Source organism: Heteronotia binoei, chromosome 10, assembly GCF_032191835.1.
Source record: "Heteronotia binoei isolate CCM8104 ecotype False Entrance Well chromosome 10, APGP_CSIRO_Hbin_v1, whole genome shotgun sequence".
Taxonomy (NCBI): Eukaryota; Metazoa; Chordata; class Lepidosauria; order Squamata; family Gekkonidae; genus Heteronotia; species Heteronotia binoei.
In genome coordinates, this window is record NC_083232.1 from 52,109,956 (window position 1) to 52,128,166 (window position 18,211).

General features: G+C 41.1%; 1 protein-coding gene across 4 annotated transcripts in view; it reads left to right on the top strand.

Moving 5' to 3' along the window:
• Positions 1-5,741, top strand: part of HDAC9 (histone deacetylase 9) — a 689,984-nt gene extending 684,243 nt beyond the window's left edge. For all 4 annotated transcript variants that reach the window (XM_060248614.1, XM_060248615.1, XM_060248617.1 and 1 more), the window contains one exon: positions 5,360-5,741. In XM_060248614.1, coding sequence (XP_060104597.1) covers positions 5,360-5,399 — 40 coding nt within the window. In that variant the 3' untranslated portion in view covers positions 5,400-5,741. The remainder of the gene's footprint in view (positions 1-5,359) is intronic.
• The last annotated feature ends 12,470 nt before the right edge of the window (positions 5,742-18,211 follow it).

Genomic DNA, 18,211 nt, shown 5'->3' on the forward strand with positions numbered 1-18,211 from the left:
TAAGGGGGAAGGAGGGGGAGGGAGGGAGAGGGAGAGAGTAACGTTTCCTTAGCAAGAAACTTGCCAGTTATGTTGGAGGCTATCCTGATTTTCAGAGCTAGATGACTCATTTCCAACTCAGAGTTTGAAGAAGGTGGCTCTTTTCCTGGCCAACTACTATCTGACTCATTTACCACTGAGAAAAAGAGAAAACGGTTCTGGCTATGCACCCTTCTTAGGGGTTTCTCCCCCTCTCCCTTGTTTTCTCCCTCTATTTTTTTTCAAAGTGACATCATCGAGTAAACAGTTATTTCAGTTTGATTTATTCTGACATGCTGAGAGAAGCAGACTTCAGGGGGAAGCTGTGATTTTCTGGATGTTTTAATGTTTTGTTTAGTTAAAATAGAACTCTCTGTGGTTCATGTGCAGCAGAAACTTAATTGAAATTGCCAAGAGACAAAAAAAATAGGTAACAAAGATGTGGTTGCTGGGAGATGAAAGAATGGGGATGAAAAAGATGCTACTATCAATTTAAATGAAAAAGATCATTCGGTAAACAGCAAGGGGCCTCAAAAGCTTTGCACATCATATGTGCTGATAAATATTCGTTTTGTAAATGAGATCTACACTGAACTGATTAGAGCCTTGTGTTGGACAGACAGATGCATCAGTAATCATTTACTCTGAAAACATTTCAACAGGGAACTTGCCTCTGAAAGCAGTTTTTAGGACAGATGGAGGTGAGACTTTCAAGAATTATACCACTGTTGTCTTTGCATTCTTTACTGCTCAAAGGCCTTACAGTTTCTATTCCATTCATGATAACAATATAGGTTTGCCAACCTCCAGGTGGGGCATGGAGATCTCCTGGCCTTACAATTCATCTCCAGACAACAGAGATCAATTATCCTGGAGAAAATAGCTGCTTTGAAGTGTGGACTGTATGGATTGTATCCCATTTAGATCCCTCCTTTCCCCATACCCTGCCCTCTCCAGGTTCCACCCTCAAACCTCCAGGAATTTCCCACCTAGGAACTTTCAACCCTCTCAAAGTAACATGGAGACCAATTCCTATTTGTTCATTCATTTACATATCACTTTTGTCCTTTCTGGGGACCCAGAGTGGCTTATTACTGTCACACTGGCTAGCCCCAGATAACAGACAAGCTGCTGTATGTTTCACTAACTGCGTTTCTGGATTGTCTTCAAGGGGCAGCCCCATGTAGAGTATGTTATAGTAAACTAGCTTGAGGTAACTGAAGCATGGAACAGCATTTCCAGATCAGGCATCTTCAAATAGATACCTAGCTTCCTAACAATATGTGACTGAGGGGAAAGCATCTTTCAGAGTCAAGGACACTTTATTCTCCAACAGGAGAACAGAATTCAGCAACACTCACAAGTGCTTAACTGAGTATTTCAGCAAAAGCTGCATATTATCAGTGGTATGGAGCACAAGATCATTTAAAGCAGTGGTCCTTCCAGCTAGCATCAGCTCTATCCACTTCAGTCCTTCCTCAGGCATTTGACCACTTCCATCATACTCTGGGCCATATATTATTGCTGCATTGTATGGAAACCATATTGAGCTGTAAAGGAAAGCCGGAGTTCTATAGATACAATGTTTGGCTTGGAACTGAGGAGCATCAACTGAAATTATAGCTAAATTATTATTTTAGTGGTTAGCTCCCTTAGACCAGTCATTGGATCTCAGTACTCCACATTGGCAAAATGGAAATTAGAATAACTTCTATGGGGCTTTTTTTTGTAGCAGGAACTCTTTTGCATATTAGGCCACACACCCCGATGTAGCCAATCTGCCTGAAGCTTGCAGTAGGCTCTCTACTAAGAGCCCTGTAGGCTCTTGGAGGGTTGCCTACATCAGGGATGAGTGGTCTAATATGCAAAAGAATTCCTGCTATAAAAAAGGCCTTGAACTTCTATAATCTGGATCCAGAATATATTAACATACCACCTTCTCCAGCATGAATTTATCTGCATTTTGAGATCTTCCCTGGGAGTACTGTTTTTTGTTTACCTGTAGTCCAAAGCATGGTGTCAGTTTACTCAGGAAAGGATCTGCTCAGTAGTAGGGGTGTGCAAAAAAAAAAATTGGAATTAATCAGATTTGGAAATATACAGGGCCAAAATATTCAGAATACTGTATATTTCCAAATACCGGTATTCGGAATAGCCATATATATGGGAGATATAAGGCTATTTCCAAATATACGGCCCAATTATACTCTATGGGCCATTGAAATCAATGGCAAAATAGAGTATATTGGAAACTGCCTGGAGGGGAGGGTTTGAGGGAGATCCCCCAGATTTGCAGTGGACCTGCAGGGGACTACCCCTATGAACCCCCAGAGTCCCAAAAAGTTTGGACCAGGGGTTCCCATTCCAGGGGCACCCAAAGAAGGTGCCCCTATCCCACCTTTATACCCTATGTGCCCTTGAAATCAATGGCAAAATAGGGTATATTGGAAGCCACCTTGAGGGGAGGCAGTTTGAGGGAGAGCCCCCAAATGTTCAGGGGACCTGCAGGGGACTCTCCCCTATGAACCCGCCAGTTCCCAAAAAGATTGGGCCAGGGGTTCCCATTCCAGGGGAGCCCAAAAAGGGTGCCCCTATCCCACCATTATGCCCTATGGGCCATTGAACTTGATGGCAAAATAGGGTATAATCAGAGGCTACTGGAGGGCAGAGAGTTTGAGGGAGAGCCCCCAAAACTGTATGAAACCCTCAGACTCCGAAAATAGCTATAAAAACATGAAAGTGACCCACCCCACACACCAACCCCCTCACACCAACCAGAGGTAATTAAAAAAACCAAAACGTGACAGAAAGAAACTTAACTTTTAGCACACACACACACACACAGAACCAGGAAAAGGGAGAACAGGACAGGATGCAAAACCAACAGTAACAGATCCAAACAAATCCGAGAAAAGGCCAACGAACTCAACTGTTAACAAACTTAACTTTTTAACAATAAAAATTAGGCCAAACACCCCCCCCCCCCAAGAACCAGAACCAGAAGAGAAAAGGAACAACAGCAGCACAACACAGCAGCAACAAATCAAACACAGAATCCTTTTAAAACAGTAAAAAACTTTACTTTTAACAATACAGGAATGTAACCAGCCCCTCCCCCCAAAAAACCCTTCACCCTAACCCCAAGAAATCCAAGCCACCCAAATCAGAAAAAGTAAAAGGACACTGCACATTTAAAATATAATTTATTAATTAATTTAATTTACAAACCACCCTCCCCCAGAAGGCTCAGGGTGGTGTACATCATAATTTAAAACATGCAATAAATTAAGCATACATATATAATTTAAAACATGCAATAAATTAAAGAAATAAGAAAGTACTACATATTCTTGATTTCATGAGTAATCTATCAATTTCCCCTCAAATGAGAGCCCAAAGTGAACAGTACACAGTGCTGAGCCAGATTATATTCAACAGCTGTTGCAGAGATTTCTCCATTTTATTTATTTCCAAACCTGCAAAGTAGGGTATCACAGCCCTGGAGAGTACAGGGAATTCTTAACCTGTGATTTAGTACCACAGTCAGTTTGTTTCTGCTAGTATTGAGAAAATGCTGCCATGAGCAGCACCTGAACAATCTTTTCCTCCACCCTTTTAGTGTAGTGGATAAGTTTGTGGACTCTTATCTGGGAGAACTGGGTTTGATTCCCCACTCCTCCACTTGCACCTGCTGGAATGGCCTTGGGTCAGCCATAGCTCTCGTAGGAGTTGTCCTTGAAAGGGCAGCTTCTGTGAAAGCTCTCTCAGCCCCATCCACCTCACAGGGTGTCTGTTGTGGGGGAAGAAGATAAAGGAGATTGTAAATCACTCTGAGTCTCTCTGATTCAGAGAGAAGGGTGGGGTATAAATCTGCAATTCTTCTTCTTCACATTCCTCAGTATTATCCAGAGCTGAGCAAGAGCAGGTATATCCTATCAGACAGATGTGCATGTGAATTTAAGATCTATATGCTATATAAAGAAATCACCAATGTGCCATTCATAAAAGAACATAAGAGCCCTGCTGGAACAGACCAGTGGTCCATCTAGGCCAACATCCTGACTCATGCAGTGGGCAACCAGTTCCTATGGACAGTCAACAACAAGGCAGAGAGGCCTCCTGATGTTGCCTCCTAGTTCTGGGATTCAGAGGTTTAGTGCCTCTGAACCTGAAGGTTTCCTTCAGCTTTGGAGAGCCACTGATAGACCTATCCTCCACCAAATCCTATGCCCATCCTCTGTACTACATACTACATCCTCTGGTAGCAAATTCCACATTTTGATCACTCTCTGTATAAAGAAGTATTTCCTTTTGTCCAGGGGATACTAGGGACAATATCTGGCATTAAAGGGACTCTCACTTCCTTGCCCCTGTCATTCTAGACAAGCTCCCAATAATAAACTTTTAGGACATTAATGAATTAATGTAAAATGGTTCATTTTTGACAGATGCAGATTTTCAGGATACTTTCATCAGTGAAATCTCAATTGAGATTTCACTGATGAAAGTATCCTAAAAATGTGCATTTGTCAAAAAAGAAGTGTGCTGCTGCTGTTGTGTGTGTGTGTTCTCTAGCATCAATGCAGGATTAAATTCCTATTTCTGACCTCTCATCCTGTTGGCAGTGCAGCTTTAAAAATAATGTCTGATCCTCTACTCTCCAGAGCCGTTGGGTGAAGGGAATGCTTTATTTTCTCTTTTTTGCATGTCCAACAGCCAATTTAGTTCAGCCTCTTGGCAAGTCTCCCAGGTGATTGCTAATAAAGATGATGTGCATAATCAGATTATTTATTATTATTAGATACCTGCTTTTTGGCAGTGGTCGGCTAATCAGATTCAGAATTTAAGCTCGGAAGTTTTAAGCAGGCAAGCAGCCAATGGCCGTCTTAAAAGCAAAGCAGCACAACCAAGGAATCTTTGCTAAATTCCTTGCCTGTTACCTGATTTTGAGGAGAGTATCCCATTGTTAAAAACTGGGTCCATAAATGTTACTTTTTTAAAAAAGCAGAGAGAAAGGGTTGCACATTTCCTCCCCATTAAATTATTTGATTTTTTTTTTTTTGCTGACACAAAGCATGTACGTTTCTGAACCAAAAGGTATAAAATATTCTGACAATTTTAATATAAACAGGAACTTTGTGCAGTGATTGCTTGGATCGAAAATGTTTTTCCACTTGACATTTGTTTATACTTCCTAGAAAAGGAACTTTATTTATGGATAACTGAAGAACACAAATAAACATGGGGGAGAGCTGAAAAATCAGCTTTGATTATGCATGAAAATCTACAATGTCATTGTGTACTCTGGTTCCGTATCCTGATTGCCTGTTTATTTTTCTAGAGCTGCTGGCGAGCCCATGGAAGAAGAGCCAGTCTTGTGAAGTGCCAAGTCCTCCCCTCTGATATTTCCTGTGTGTGACATCATTGTGTATCCCCCCCTTTCCCCAAGCACCCTTAGACGTGTCTTGTCTGCTGCCTGGGTGGCATGGATCAGATGGAACATAAACACTGGGCACAAAATTCTGAACAGCAGCCCCACTTGTTCGTTGGATGGACTTAAAAGAGCCGTCCGAGGCTCCTTCAATGTAACCGCTACAATTCTAGAGTTACAGTAAACCAGACCTTGCAGAAGAGACAGCCTTGAGCAGGGTTTCGTAAGCGGCGTGATCCACTCGCCGACTTCAATGCTAGAATAGAAATATTAAAAGTAATTAGGCATTCTTGACTATGGTTGCCTATAAAAAAGGGAACAGCCTGCAAAACTGGGGTGGGGGGGAGGAGAAAAACAAAAGGTTCACAAATTGCACCACGAACATTTTGAACACATTTTACTAGACTGAGATTTTTTTTTCACACTGTTAAAAATAGTTCCTAGGATTTGTTTCCTTTACTGTTCTTAATGTCATGAAATGTTGGTTGTTTCTTTATGGTGCTGTCTGAAAAGATGGTTTAGCAATTAATAAACGGGGGGAAATGGTCAGGAAATTGGTTGAAATCAAACTCTGCTCCACAGCTTTCCAAACCGAACTCTGTTAAGCGTCTCTTTGACTTTGTCTCTTTTTTTGTTTCGAGTTCCCCCTTTAATGTGGCATTTGGTAACACTAGCAACGAAATGCACACTGCAAGCAGCAAGGGATGGTTTGTTTCTCATCAGATGCTGCACAATCTGGAGTGCACACTTAGCTGCTTATGGATCAAGAGATTCCAGTAGGCTCCCCCAAAATTGAATAGCTTGCCCCTGCCTGATTTAACCTCACTTCAAATTTGGTGTGTGTCTAAATAGAGGTAACCAGAAGGAATCCTCCTGAAGTCCACTCAGAGCTCAGGTGCTTCTATAGAACCAGATGGAAATGTCAGCCACTCTCTTCTATTGAGACCCACTGAACTCGGGGGCAGGGGGGGATGCTTAATATTAAAAGGATTGAAGAGAGCTAGGCCTCTCTTTTAATTTCCTCTTGCAAACGTAGCATGATTGTGATGCAAGTAACTGCAGATCTGCGCGTGTTACTGAAGGGTTGTGCCTTTTACTGTTCACGAACGCTTAAATTCTTACACATGTTGCCTTATCGTCACTGAAGGGAAAGAGGCTATGGCATTGACTCAGAGCATTTTAAGGGACACAAATAGTGACAGGGGAGTTAAAGTAGTTATGAACTCCCCCCACACACACTAAGAACGTAACATATTGTCTTCCATCAGCTATTCTACATTGCATTATAGCCGTCATTCTTTTAAGCGGCAAGTGATGCTCTTGTTTTATATATTTTCCAAGCTCAAAGGGTACATTAAAGCCATAAGTGAACACTGTCATGCTTTTTATTCAGAAATCTGAAAGAAACCTTAATTAAAACAAGGTTTGGGGGGAAAGCCATGGTATGAAAGATATGGAACAATATGGTTCTAGTTATAGCAGACTCGAACCTGTAAATCAAAGATGAAAGATTTCACTCAAATAGAATTATATAAGTCTCTTTTGTTATATAGGCAGCCTGCATTCCCCCCCCCCAACATGTTTGAGTTTGTTTACAATTAGCATTTTAATTGGAAAGACTTTTTACCACTGTATGGAAACTGCCTGATATATCTCAGAAATTTGAGACCGTCTTTGAAATAACGAGTCAGGAGGAGAATTTAACCCAGTTGAACGTGAAGTTGTCTTTTGTTATGAACCCATTATGATGAAATGGATACTTACAATTAATTATTAGAAAAATCAAATCTTACTTAACATTTATCACCCAATTCCTGTTTTCCTGACTAATAAAAGCAAGCTGAAGAATTTAAAACTTCTGAGGGACAAATAATATTGGATCCTTTGATATCAATAGGGTTACATCTGTGAGTGAAGCAATATATTCTGAAAACTTGCCAGAGTGATTCTACTTGACAAGTTACTCCAATTGTCCAATAATCATCCTATAAACTGTGTTTCATATTAAAAACCACCATGCCTGGTGGTGTTTATTATTTAAGTTTCATGGTTTAAACTAATATGGCATCATATTTTAAATGGCAGTGCTGAAAACTTCGCTTTATACTTATAAAACCCATTTTCCTTTTTTTGAAGCCTAAGCTAAAATGAATGCTTGAGAGGAAATATGAACAATGAATCCATATCGGTTTAGCTTTGTGTTTATAATGAACAATTCTGCAGATTTTAGCTGGATAGCTTAACACAAAATGGAACCAAAAATAAAACAGGGCTGCTCTTCTATGTATACTTGGGAATAAGTACTGTTGAACTCAATGGGCTACCTTCAGAGTAACAAGCCTATGAGAGGGCTAGGTATTAAACTCCTTTTTTGTTTCACTTGTGCGATACATTCTTCTGTTTGCCTTATGTAAAACCTAAACAATACCAAAGGGACAGCACCAGTATTTGTTGAGTGGATCTGTTCAGAAAAGCCAAGAAAAAGAACTTCAGCTAGTAATCATTCCTTTATTTTTGAACTAGTCTTGCATAGCCTCCCTTTGTTGGTGGCTCAGTAGGAGTAACCATCTGGTCATTATTAAAAACAGCAGAAAAATGACCATCCATTTCAAATTCCAATCTCCAAAATTCCAGAAAATAAATGCCTACCCATTCGTTATTACAACGGTGGTGGTGGTTGCTAATGAAGTGCCAAATTTTGCTTATATTTAAATGTCATTTGCTGCTTCCAAAAGGTCACCTTTGCTGAACCAATATGAGAAGGATACTTTCCCCAGTGTTCAAATCTGATACAGTTGACGCAAATAGAGAGCTGGGACTCCAAGAAGCTACTTTGCATGAACCCAAGAACTTGGTCACGGCAAATGAAGTGTTTGGCCTTTTTCTTGAAGCAATGTACTTGCACCCATGAATGCACAAGCACACACATACACACAGTCTGTATCACAAACCACTTTTTAAGCTCCCTTCAAGATGATGCTGTGAGGTCTGGGGGCCATCTGTTTCAGAAATGCAAGCCCAAAGCTGCCTTAGATGCACACGTTCCTTTGGATCCAGGCCAGGATGCTCTTCGTCTTTTACATCTGCTGCAGTACATTTATATTGGTGGACTCATACTAGTTCAGTTTGATTCATAGGACTATGGAAGGGGACGACATTAACAGTTGCTTCAAATTTCAGATTTCTGGGTCTGGAATTTAGTCAACTTTTCAATGCAGTATCTGCAAAAGCATGCAGGGAAGAAACCCCAGATGGCAGGATTTTTTTTAAAAAAAACCCAAAGTTTCCAGTCTAGCTAAAGTTGCAACTGAAAATGCAGTCCAATGTACTCTTATTTGTGGATCACATTAAAATGAAAGTAAATTACTTTTGTACATTGGATTGGACTCTGTGTGTCCTATTTGAAGATATACGACTTCAGTTGCGACTCGCTCATTCTGTTGGTTCTAACAAAAAATTATCAAGGTTAACTTGAACTGGATTGCAACCTTTACCTTTTACTATTAAGTGGGACAGTTGGATGAGGAGGGGTATTAAAAGACTCAGCTATCCCTTGAATATATTATTTCATGTTCCTAAGAGTTTGCCAGTATACTAAAGTATTACAGCAGACCAAAAAAAAAATGCAGGATATATGAAAATCAAACTATTTTACAGCTAACTACAAGACGCAATGCCCTCCACAAGTAAAAGGTTCTTGCCTCCACCAATAATATATATTCATGTTCCAAGGGTGGCGGGGGGGGGGGATTTCTCAAAACTCTACTGCTAGTGTAGGTGGCCAATAATTTTTCTCTGCTGAAATGCACAGATTCTCTCTCTGAATTTTAGGGTCTTCCCAATGGTATTCATTGCATTCCAAGCTGACATGAACATCTGCAACAGTGGAATCATGTAGAGCCTCATCCAAATTCATTTGAAGTTAACTAAGCCTTGAGATGACAAACAATAGTTTTTAAGAAGTCAAAAATGACAGGGGAGAGAATATGTACATGCACATCTCATGCATTCAGCTGTTGTTTCTGCTCAAGCCTGTATTGGAAACAAACCCCAACTCTGTTATTGTTGTGTTTTTTTTTAAAAAAAACCCACCTCCACTCTGTTTACTAAAGGCAAAGGCAAGAAGAATATACACAACACAAGCAGTTATCTCTCTTTCAGGTTGCTTTCAGTACTGAAAATACAACCATCTGACTCCAGCCCTGCAAGTCAAGAGCTATCTGCAGGACTGTGGCATGGGAGTGAGTGAGGTATTTTTAAATTAAAATTTATTTGAAACAACAGCACAAGTAAGTAAATGAATTAAACCTAAATGCAGGAACTTAAGAAATGTTCAGACAGAGTAAAGCAGAACTGAAGGCATAGCCGTGACATAGCAGCTTGTTCTGTCTCTGGGACCTCTCCATAGAACCATGTTGAAGTTTTAATTGTTACAAACAAACTTAAAAAATAATCCTCTCTTCCTCCTTTTGCTTGCAACAAGTTTCACCATTTTAAAATATGATGCCATAGACAAAAACAATCCACTTGGTGTGTGCTAGCGCAAGGGGATGGTCATTTCTTTCAGCAATTTGCCTCAGTCTACATAATTTATAGATATGTCTTGTTTCTAATCACATTCTTGCCCACCCCACTTGCTCGCACTCTGTGTTTACCTATTATAATCACAAATTGAATGCGAAATAATCACATTATGCTCCGCAATTCATGGTTTCTCACTTTCATCATAAGGATAACCTAACGGAGTAAAAGAAACTTTGCCTATTATTAAAAGCTTTCTTGCCAGTGGGGAAAATTCCTAAGAGGTCAAAATTATTCTTGCTGTAAAGGTTCATACAGAGGAATAGCATAGCCTTGGCTGAGAAGAACCTGTGGACCACTGTTTTAATTATTATATGAATCCTGATTTGGGGTATCTAAAAGCATCCCGTGCATAATTTGAAAGTCATTGCCGTGCTCCAACCCTTTGTTGTAAATATGTTTGCTTTGGAATTGCTTGAAGTAGTCTTCAATCAGGTTGAACAAAGTTCCTTTGCTCTTGTGTTTCAAATAATTATTTGGCTATAGTCTCATCCATGTGTGTATTAAAGAACCCCAGTTTGAAATAGAGCATTTGATGTTTGGCTGCTTTATATGCATTCAGAAGTCTGGATTACATAGATGCTTTGGAAGCAGCCAGTTATGAACTTGCCACCCTCATTGAATCAATAGGAATCTGGCTGTTAAAACAGAACGAAGCTGAGCGCCATCCAAATGGAGACCATGGGGGGAAAAGAACGGCAACCATTAATGTGAAAGTAACATGACATGTCAGCCCGCAACCCACAGAAAGACAAGAAAAGCATCTGAGAGTTGAGACTGCAACTTCAAGTTCTAGACTTAATTTGGTTCATTATAATGTATTGAGTTTATTATATGTATACCCCTTCTGCCTTCTGTAGAACTCAAAGCAGCATATATAGGGATTCCAGACCCTGAACAACTCCAGCTCTGCTTAGCTCTAGCAAGGTTGTCCTGTTATGCTCTTTCTGTATGATTGCCAACTGCCTGGGGAAAAATAAAAAGCCTTGTCCCTTTAAAAGAGGCTTCATAGGGTGCTATCTCCATGCTGTGCCATGAAAGGTTCATCTGTCCATTCCCACATATTAAGCCCCTGACAGAAGGGCAAGACATTTTTTTTCCAGGCTGGCAACCATATTCTTCAGAACAACCCCCCGGACATTTGGAAAAGATATCAAAGGCTCAGCCTAATTTCCTTTCTCTCTGCTTGAAAGATGCTGTCAAACCACAGAACCCCTGGAAAACTTAGAGGGGGAAACGGCTTTTCTGCTGCCCAGCTCTCCCTCCATCTCACATTTAGCTAGTTAAACATTCAACTGTCTGAGGCAACAGCACTTTTCCAGGATGCTTTGCATCTTGCACTCTATTATTGCAAACGCATTGCTTTATGATGCCAGTTTAAACAAGACGCCACACAAATCCAAAATCCCATCAATCAGCCTTGACTACCTCAGCTGTCTTTTGCCTGACCATAATTGGGGTCCCAGCCCCCAGATCAATCTTTCAATTCCAGTTCCAGGGTTTATGTTTAGGTTCAGGCACACCCAGCCCTGTACATACAGACGAGTCACTGGCCACAAATGTTCAAGAGTCACTCAGTCCATTGCATGTGCTGTGAAAGAGGGACAATCAATGTGATTGGATATTCTTTGAACAGAACAGTCTCTGGAGTTATTTTAAAAAAATTAAATGTAATTTGCATGATTCACTCTGTTTGTTGCTGTTAAACTCCTTCAAAAGCATGCCTTAAACATTTGGCTATTATTTAACAGTATTAGATGGTCAATTGACCAAACGTTGTGTTAGTCAATCAACTGCCATCTCCAGGAGAAAGAAAACCTTCTGGATTTCTGAGTTCTTTATCAATATCAGATTGTATCTTATAGACAGATTTAACAAATGCAGGAGAGAGCCTCCAAATCTCTCATTAGTTTCATTGTATGTCCATGCCCTTGGTAAGCAATCATATGTTCTTCATTGGATTTGTACATTGCTTGTTAAGTGCACATTTCCTAAAATAAGCCTCTTTGATAAGTCCATAATGCAAATGAATGATTTGATTTCATGTATTTCATTGAATTGTTCATGCACTGTGTACACAGTCAAAACAATCCTCTTTGTTTTTTCCTGAATCTGGTACTAAGAAGGAGGTAGGTCTTATAAACATGAAAATCTTCAGGATGTGATTCATTTCAAAGCAGGCCACATTTTGTTTTCGTTGAGAAGCAATTTTTAATTCTTTACAGTAAATAGATCCAGAAGTAAAGTCATTCCTTCCTATGAAGTGCTAGAAATGCTATGCTAGAACCATAGAGTTTCCAGTGATTCCTAGAGTGGACTTACGTTACTTTCAGATTTCCCTTGGAAGTAACATCACATTGTCACCTGACAGCAACTTTTAAAATATTATTTCTCTCCTGCTGGCTACAGGACTGGCAGCAGGAATTGGGAACTGGGGATGGGGAATTTCCCATCTCTGGTAGGAAGCTTGCAAACTTCTTTCCAACTCCTGAATTCCTGAGGGGGGGAATTGGAGGGGAGGCCACAGTAGAGAATGAGTTACATTCAGCAACTTCTCAGAATAAAATCTTTTTTCCTTTTTATTTTTTGAGATGGACAGACCAAAGCAACTCATAGACAGATTTCCCACTCACCTTACGCCACTCACACATTCGCCTTCTCAGCAGGGCTTCCTTTCAATTTCACACTATCTGCCCCAGGGCTGCAGCAAGCATCGGTGTTTGTGCGCAGCAAACAGAAACCACTAAAACCCAGTTTCTGTTTGCTGTGCAAAAATGCCAATGCTTGTTGCAGCCCCGGAGTAGATAGTATGAAACCGGAAGGAAGCCCTGCTGAGAAGATGAACGTGAGAGCGGCGTAAGGTGAGTGGGAAATCGGTCATAGTTTCATTTCAAAGAGAAAAGGAGATAAGAGATTGTAGAGATGTGACTGGAAGATCTTCATTTAGAAGGGAATCATGACAGAAATGTTCATAATTTCAACTGATAGGCCTATTAGGAGCTCCGCTCACCACTCTCAGCCATCCCAGCTGAGAAACCCTTTTTCCAGAAGCCCCATTTGAGTAGCAGGATAGAGTGAGCAGCAGAAAGAAAGTAGTCGGCCACAATATGCCAGGCTGCTTGGAAATCCCTTTGCAGCTGGAAGAGCTAAACATCTGGCTGAAGTAATGAGTGATTAATCACAGAGAGTGATTAAACTGTGGAATTCATTGCCAGAGGATGTAGTGATGGCCACAGGAATAAACAGATTCATGGAGGACAAGTCTATCAATGACTACTAGTCACGATGACTGAGGGGAACCTCCACATTCAGAGGCACCAGGCCTTTGAATCCCAGAGCCAGGAGGCAACATCAGAACATCAGGGGAAGACCTCAACCTCTATGCCCTGTTATTGGCCATTCAGAGGAAATGGTTGGCCACTGTGTGAGACAGGATACTGGAATAGATGCATTGGTCTGATCCAGCAGGGCTCTTCTTGTGTTCTTATAAAGGAGATACTAAAAGGTCTTAGGACACTGCAAGGAAAGTCTGCATTTAGGATCAGAAAGGAGGCGGCCAAAGAAGACTAGTTTCTGGCTCCTGCCTTATTCTGGAAGACAAGGCCAAGAAGAGAACAGGGGCGTACTGAGAGACTGACATTCTGATCCTTTCTCAATTCTGACTCATCTAAAGGGGAGAGAACATTGTGTGGGCCAACTGACCCAAATTGTGCCAAGGCAAGAGCAACAGTGGATATTTTGGCTATTCCACATTGGCAATTAAGGATGCTGTGTCCCCCTTGGTCACTGGGGGTGGGGTGGGGAGTAGGGTTGCCAGTGCCAGGTTGGGAAACTCTTGGAGATTTGGGAGGTGGAGCATGGAGAAGACAGAGACCTCAGTGTCCTCCCTCCAAAGCATCCATTTTCTTCAGTAGAACTGATTTCTGTAGTATGAAGATGAGCTGTAGGGATCTCCAGGCCCTACCTTGAGGCTAGCATCCCTATAAAATGTCAATAAATTGTTCAAGGCAGTATAAATTGAGAGCAAGGTAATACAGTTCTATCCTTACAACAACCACACAAGGTAAATTAGGTTCAAGAGCTTCATGGATGCACATTGAACAATTTTGTCCACTTTGATACCATACTGGATGAAGAATATGGACTAAAGGTGTTCAGTGGGATGCATCAAAGGATCACAATTTCCAACAATGTTAGCTTTGCCTTTGAAAAACCACATGTGGCATGACTTGCTATCCCTGAAATAGCAAAGGAGAGGAAGCCATTCTTCCCATTTTTATTGTTATATTAAATGCTGCCACCCACACTTTTGGTATCTATAATACTTGTTTGTTAAAAAACAATTGTCCAAAATAGAGGCACATGAGAAAAGAAGTTCCATATGCCCCAAAGTGTCATATAAAAATCTTCTGAAGTCAACAGAAGACATCCTTTAACAATCAAGTTCTCTTTAGCTTCAAAGTGAGGTTAAGAGTGAGGCTCAGCAGATTGAAATTTGCCCCCCTCCACCCCTCGTTTATTCCCACTTGATTTCATTTATTTTTCCACTATAAATTTTGGCTCGCTTCTACTATTGTTTCCCACAAGCTAATATCCTACCATACTGAAAAGGCTTTCTTTCTCAACAAGTTTTTTTTTGTTTTTGTCTTCTCCCAAGCTGAAGGAAATCAGTGCATACATTACTGTATAAATATGTGCAAATATATGCACCAAACATGAGCCATTCATTTTATCATTTGTAGCTCGAGCGCCGTGATTATTGAAGTGGTCATAAGTCAGTGTTATGGCACGCCTCAAATTGCAGCACTAAAATTGCTTTAATCTATGTATTGGCTAGAGATGTGCATGAGAACTCTTCAGCAGAAAGCTAAAGTTCACAGGGAAAGCAGAAGGGTGGGGGAGTGGAGCCTTCCTGTTTGAAAAGCCTATGATGTGTTTGTAGAAAGTCAGTGCATACATGGCATTGCAACTGGAGCACTCTGCTATATAGGGCAAGCCCTGGGCGGGAGCCTGTATGTGGGCTGTGCTTATCATTAAAAGGGGTTTTCTTCTCTTTAGCAAGTGGACTAGTGGGGGTGTGAAGCAAACATAATGCACCCCAAATAGTCTGTGAGAAAATATGGCTTTGGATGCTACAGCCTGTGAACAGCCAACTTTCTGCACTGAGGCTATTCGTACAAGGACAGGAATGAAACGTTGCATTTCTAGACAGTGATGACTGCATCCAAGTTAACTCCCTTTCCCTATCATAAATTTCTTTATTGATATGCTGAGCATTTTTTTCTTAAGGGTTATTAAGGATCTGATTTGAAAGTGATGTTTTGGCCTAGAACAGTTCTGAAGTTCTCCACAAATTCCTCTGAATACCAGCTGTGGGAGTTGGGGGTAGCAGAAAGCTGCTGTCTGTATCCTACTTATAGGCTTCCAGAGGCATTTGGTAACCTACTTGGAAAACAGGAATCAAGAAGACTAGATCGATGATGGCAGAGCTGGGACATGCATGCAGATATTCAAGATCCATGTACACTATTCTAAGCATCACAAGAAAGGGGATCTGGCAATAGTGATTCGGAGACTGTAAATCCAAATAATATTCTACCCGTAATCGGGAACAAGCCCTAGCCTGAAGACTTTGTACATCTGTGGATGGTAACTGATACGAGACATTCCCTGGAAAGCTTTGTTATATATCAGTGAGAGTGGAAGAGAGGAGGCCGCTTTAAGAAACGAGAGCAAGAAATAGATACATCTATGAGTCTCTTTCTCTCTGAGGATATGATGTAGTGTAAAAAAAGTAAAGTCCCCTGTGCAAGCACCAGTTGTTTTAGACTCTGGGGTGATGCTGCTTTCACAACGTTTTCATGGCAGAATTTACAAGGTGGTTTGCCATTGCCTTCCCTAGTCATCTACAATTTCCCCCCAGCAAGCTGGGTACTCATTTTACCGACCTCAGAAGGATGGAAGGCTGAGTCAACCTGAGCTGGCTGCCTGAACCAGCTACCATTGAGATCAAACTCAGGTCATGAGCAGAAGGCTCCGACTGCAGTATTGTAGTTTTACCACTCTGTGCCACGGGGCTCTTATGATGTAGTGTAGAAGTTGCTTTTTGACTCCATCTGTACTCTGCTGGTACCCTTATAAAAGGGAACCAACTCAGGCAGTTCTGCCCCTGGACCTTGCTGCTGCAGAAATGGTATGTACACAACACTATATAGGGTATTAGTAGCTTAGCAGTTCCTCGTTATACCAAAGTGGTTTAAAATATAATTTTCCCCACTTCCATTTAATCCTTGCAACACTCCTATGAGGCAAATTAGGCTGAGTGAAAGATACAATGACTGGCCTAAGGCCACTTATCCACAAGCAACGAAGGATTTGAACCTGGGTCTCCCAGATCCTTATCAGCATTCTAACCACGACCTCATGCAGAAGAAATGCAGACCCAAAAGGAAGAAGGATACTAGACCTTATGTCCATAGTCATGGCAACAGCCTAGCTCCACAGAGTAACACAATACCGGTGGCCGCAGAATAGACTCCAGGACCTGACAGCTAGACATGCACAAGTTGTGAAATGGCAAGAACACAGTGAAAAATATGCCAAATGCTTCTGCATTGTGATCAATAAAATTCACTGGGTTCCTTAAAAACTCTCTATTCCTGAGAACATGGCCATTGTTCCTTTAGTGACTATTAAGGGTGTAGGTTACATTCCCAGCTGCAAAACAAAATGCTAGAAGACTCATTTGCACTTCAGATAAAAACCAATTTAATTGTCATTGATTCTGCACAAGGGATTTTGAGAACTGGAGTTCTAGCAGGGGATGACAACTCTCTTGCAAAGGGTTCTCAACACCTGCATGAAAATACAGCTCCCAGAATTCCCCAAGGAAGGGGATGAGTCTATATTTTAAAGAAGTTTTTACATTTCCAGAGTTTCCTTCAAACTGATCATACCCTTTTTAGCAGGTTAAGATGGTGAGACAAGGAAATTTAGGTAGTACCTTTGTGCAGAGATAAAAGTCTAGTATACAAATCAAGGTACTGGCGTCCCACAAGGTGGTCTCTCACAGGGATCTCATAGAGTGCTATAAACAGTCACCTCATTTCTACATTGGTTGCCAATTCTAGTTTTCCCCAGGACACAGCATAGGGGTAGGCTTAGCTTTTTTTTTTTAAATCAGGAACTCCTTTGCATATTAGGCCACATACCCCTGATGTAGCCAAGAGTACAGGGCCTACTGTAAGCTCCAGGAAGATTGGCTACATCAGGAGTATGCAAAGGAGTTCCTGATACAAAAAAAGCCCTGGGGGCAGGGGTGCTTGAACACCCACAGTTTCAGATCACATTTTGTTCACTGTCGCAGAGACCTGATTTTTTCAACAAATAGTTTGATGGTCTGTCAGTCTTTTGTGGGTGTTCTGCAAATTGTTTCACTGTATTCCTTACTAACCATGATCAAATGCTATCCTTCGGTGTTTAAATAGTCTATAGTGGTGATAATGGCTACTGATCAGTTTGAAATGGCAGTTCAGGGAAAGCCTAATGCAAACTGGTTCAGCAGGCATTTGTGGCTGCTCAGTGTGAAATGAAAAGTCCAACGGATTGGCTTACCTCTGATCATTACCTTTGAACATGGTAACTTTGACCATATTTGCAATGAAATTTGTAGCATCCCTGCCCTGAGGGAGTGGGCAACTTTAAAAAGTTAAGACCGTTGCTGATCAAATTCCAAGTTCTCACTGTTCCTGCTATTGTACAAGAACTAGCTGCACCTGTTGCATATCTGATTTTTTTCCCCCTTCCAGGCATTCAATAGCTAAATCTACTTTACTGTGGTTGGTTGCAGGCATGGGACCATGGAGAAATTGCAGCTAAGGACTAGACTACATCTGACATTCCTGAATTCCAGGACTGGATCTCCAGACGTGTCACTTGCTTCTAAAAAGCAGCTGTTCATTGTCAGTGTGTAGAGATACGACAGCACTGAGGCAATGGGTTATCTCTTTCACCAGTGACACTTTCCTGATTTTTTTCTCTCTCTGCTAGGACTTAAAGGCAGCTTCAGGGGGGCATCTGAGGGAAAGAGATAATCCTTTTCCTTCCCTAGTCCTGTAGTTCTGCTTTAAATTGAATCCCCCTTTCTGCTTTTTTTGTTGTCAAGTCCTCTCTATCCACTTT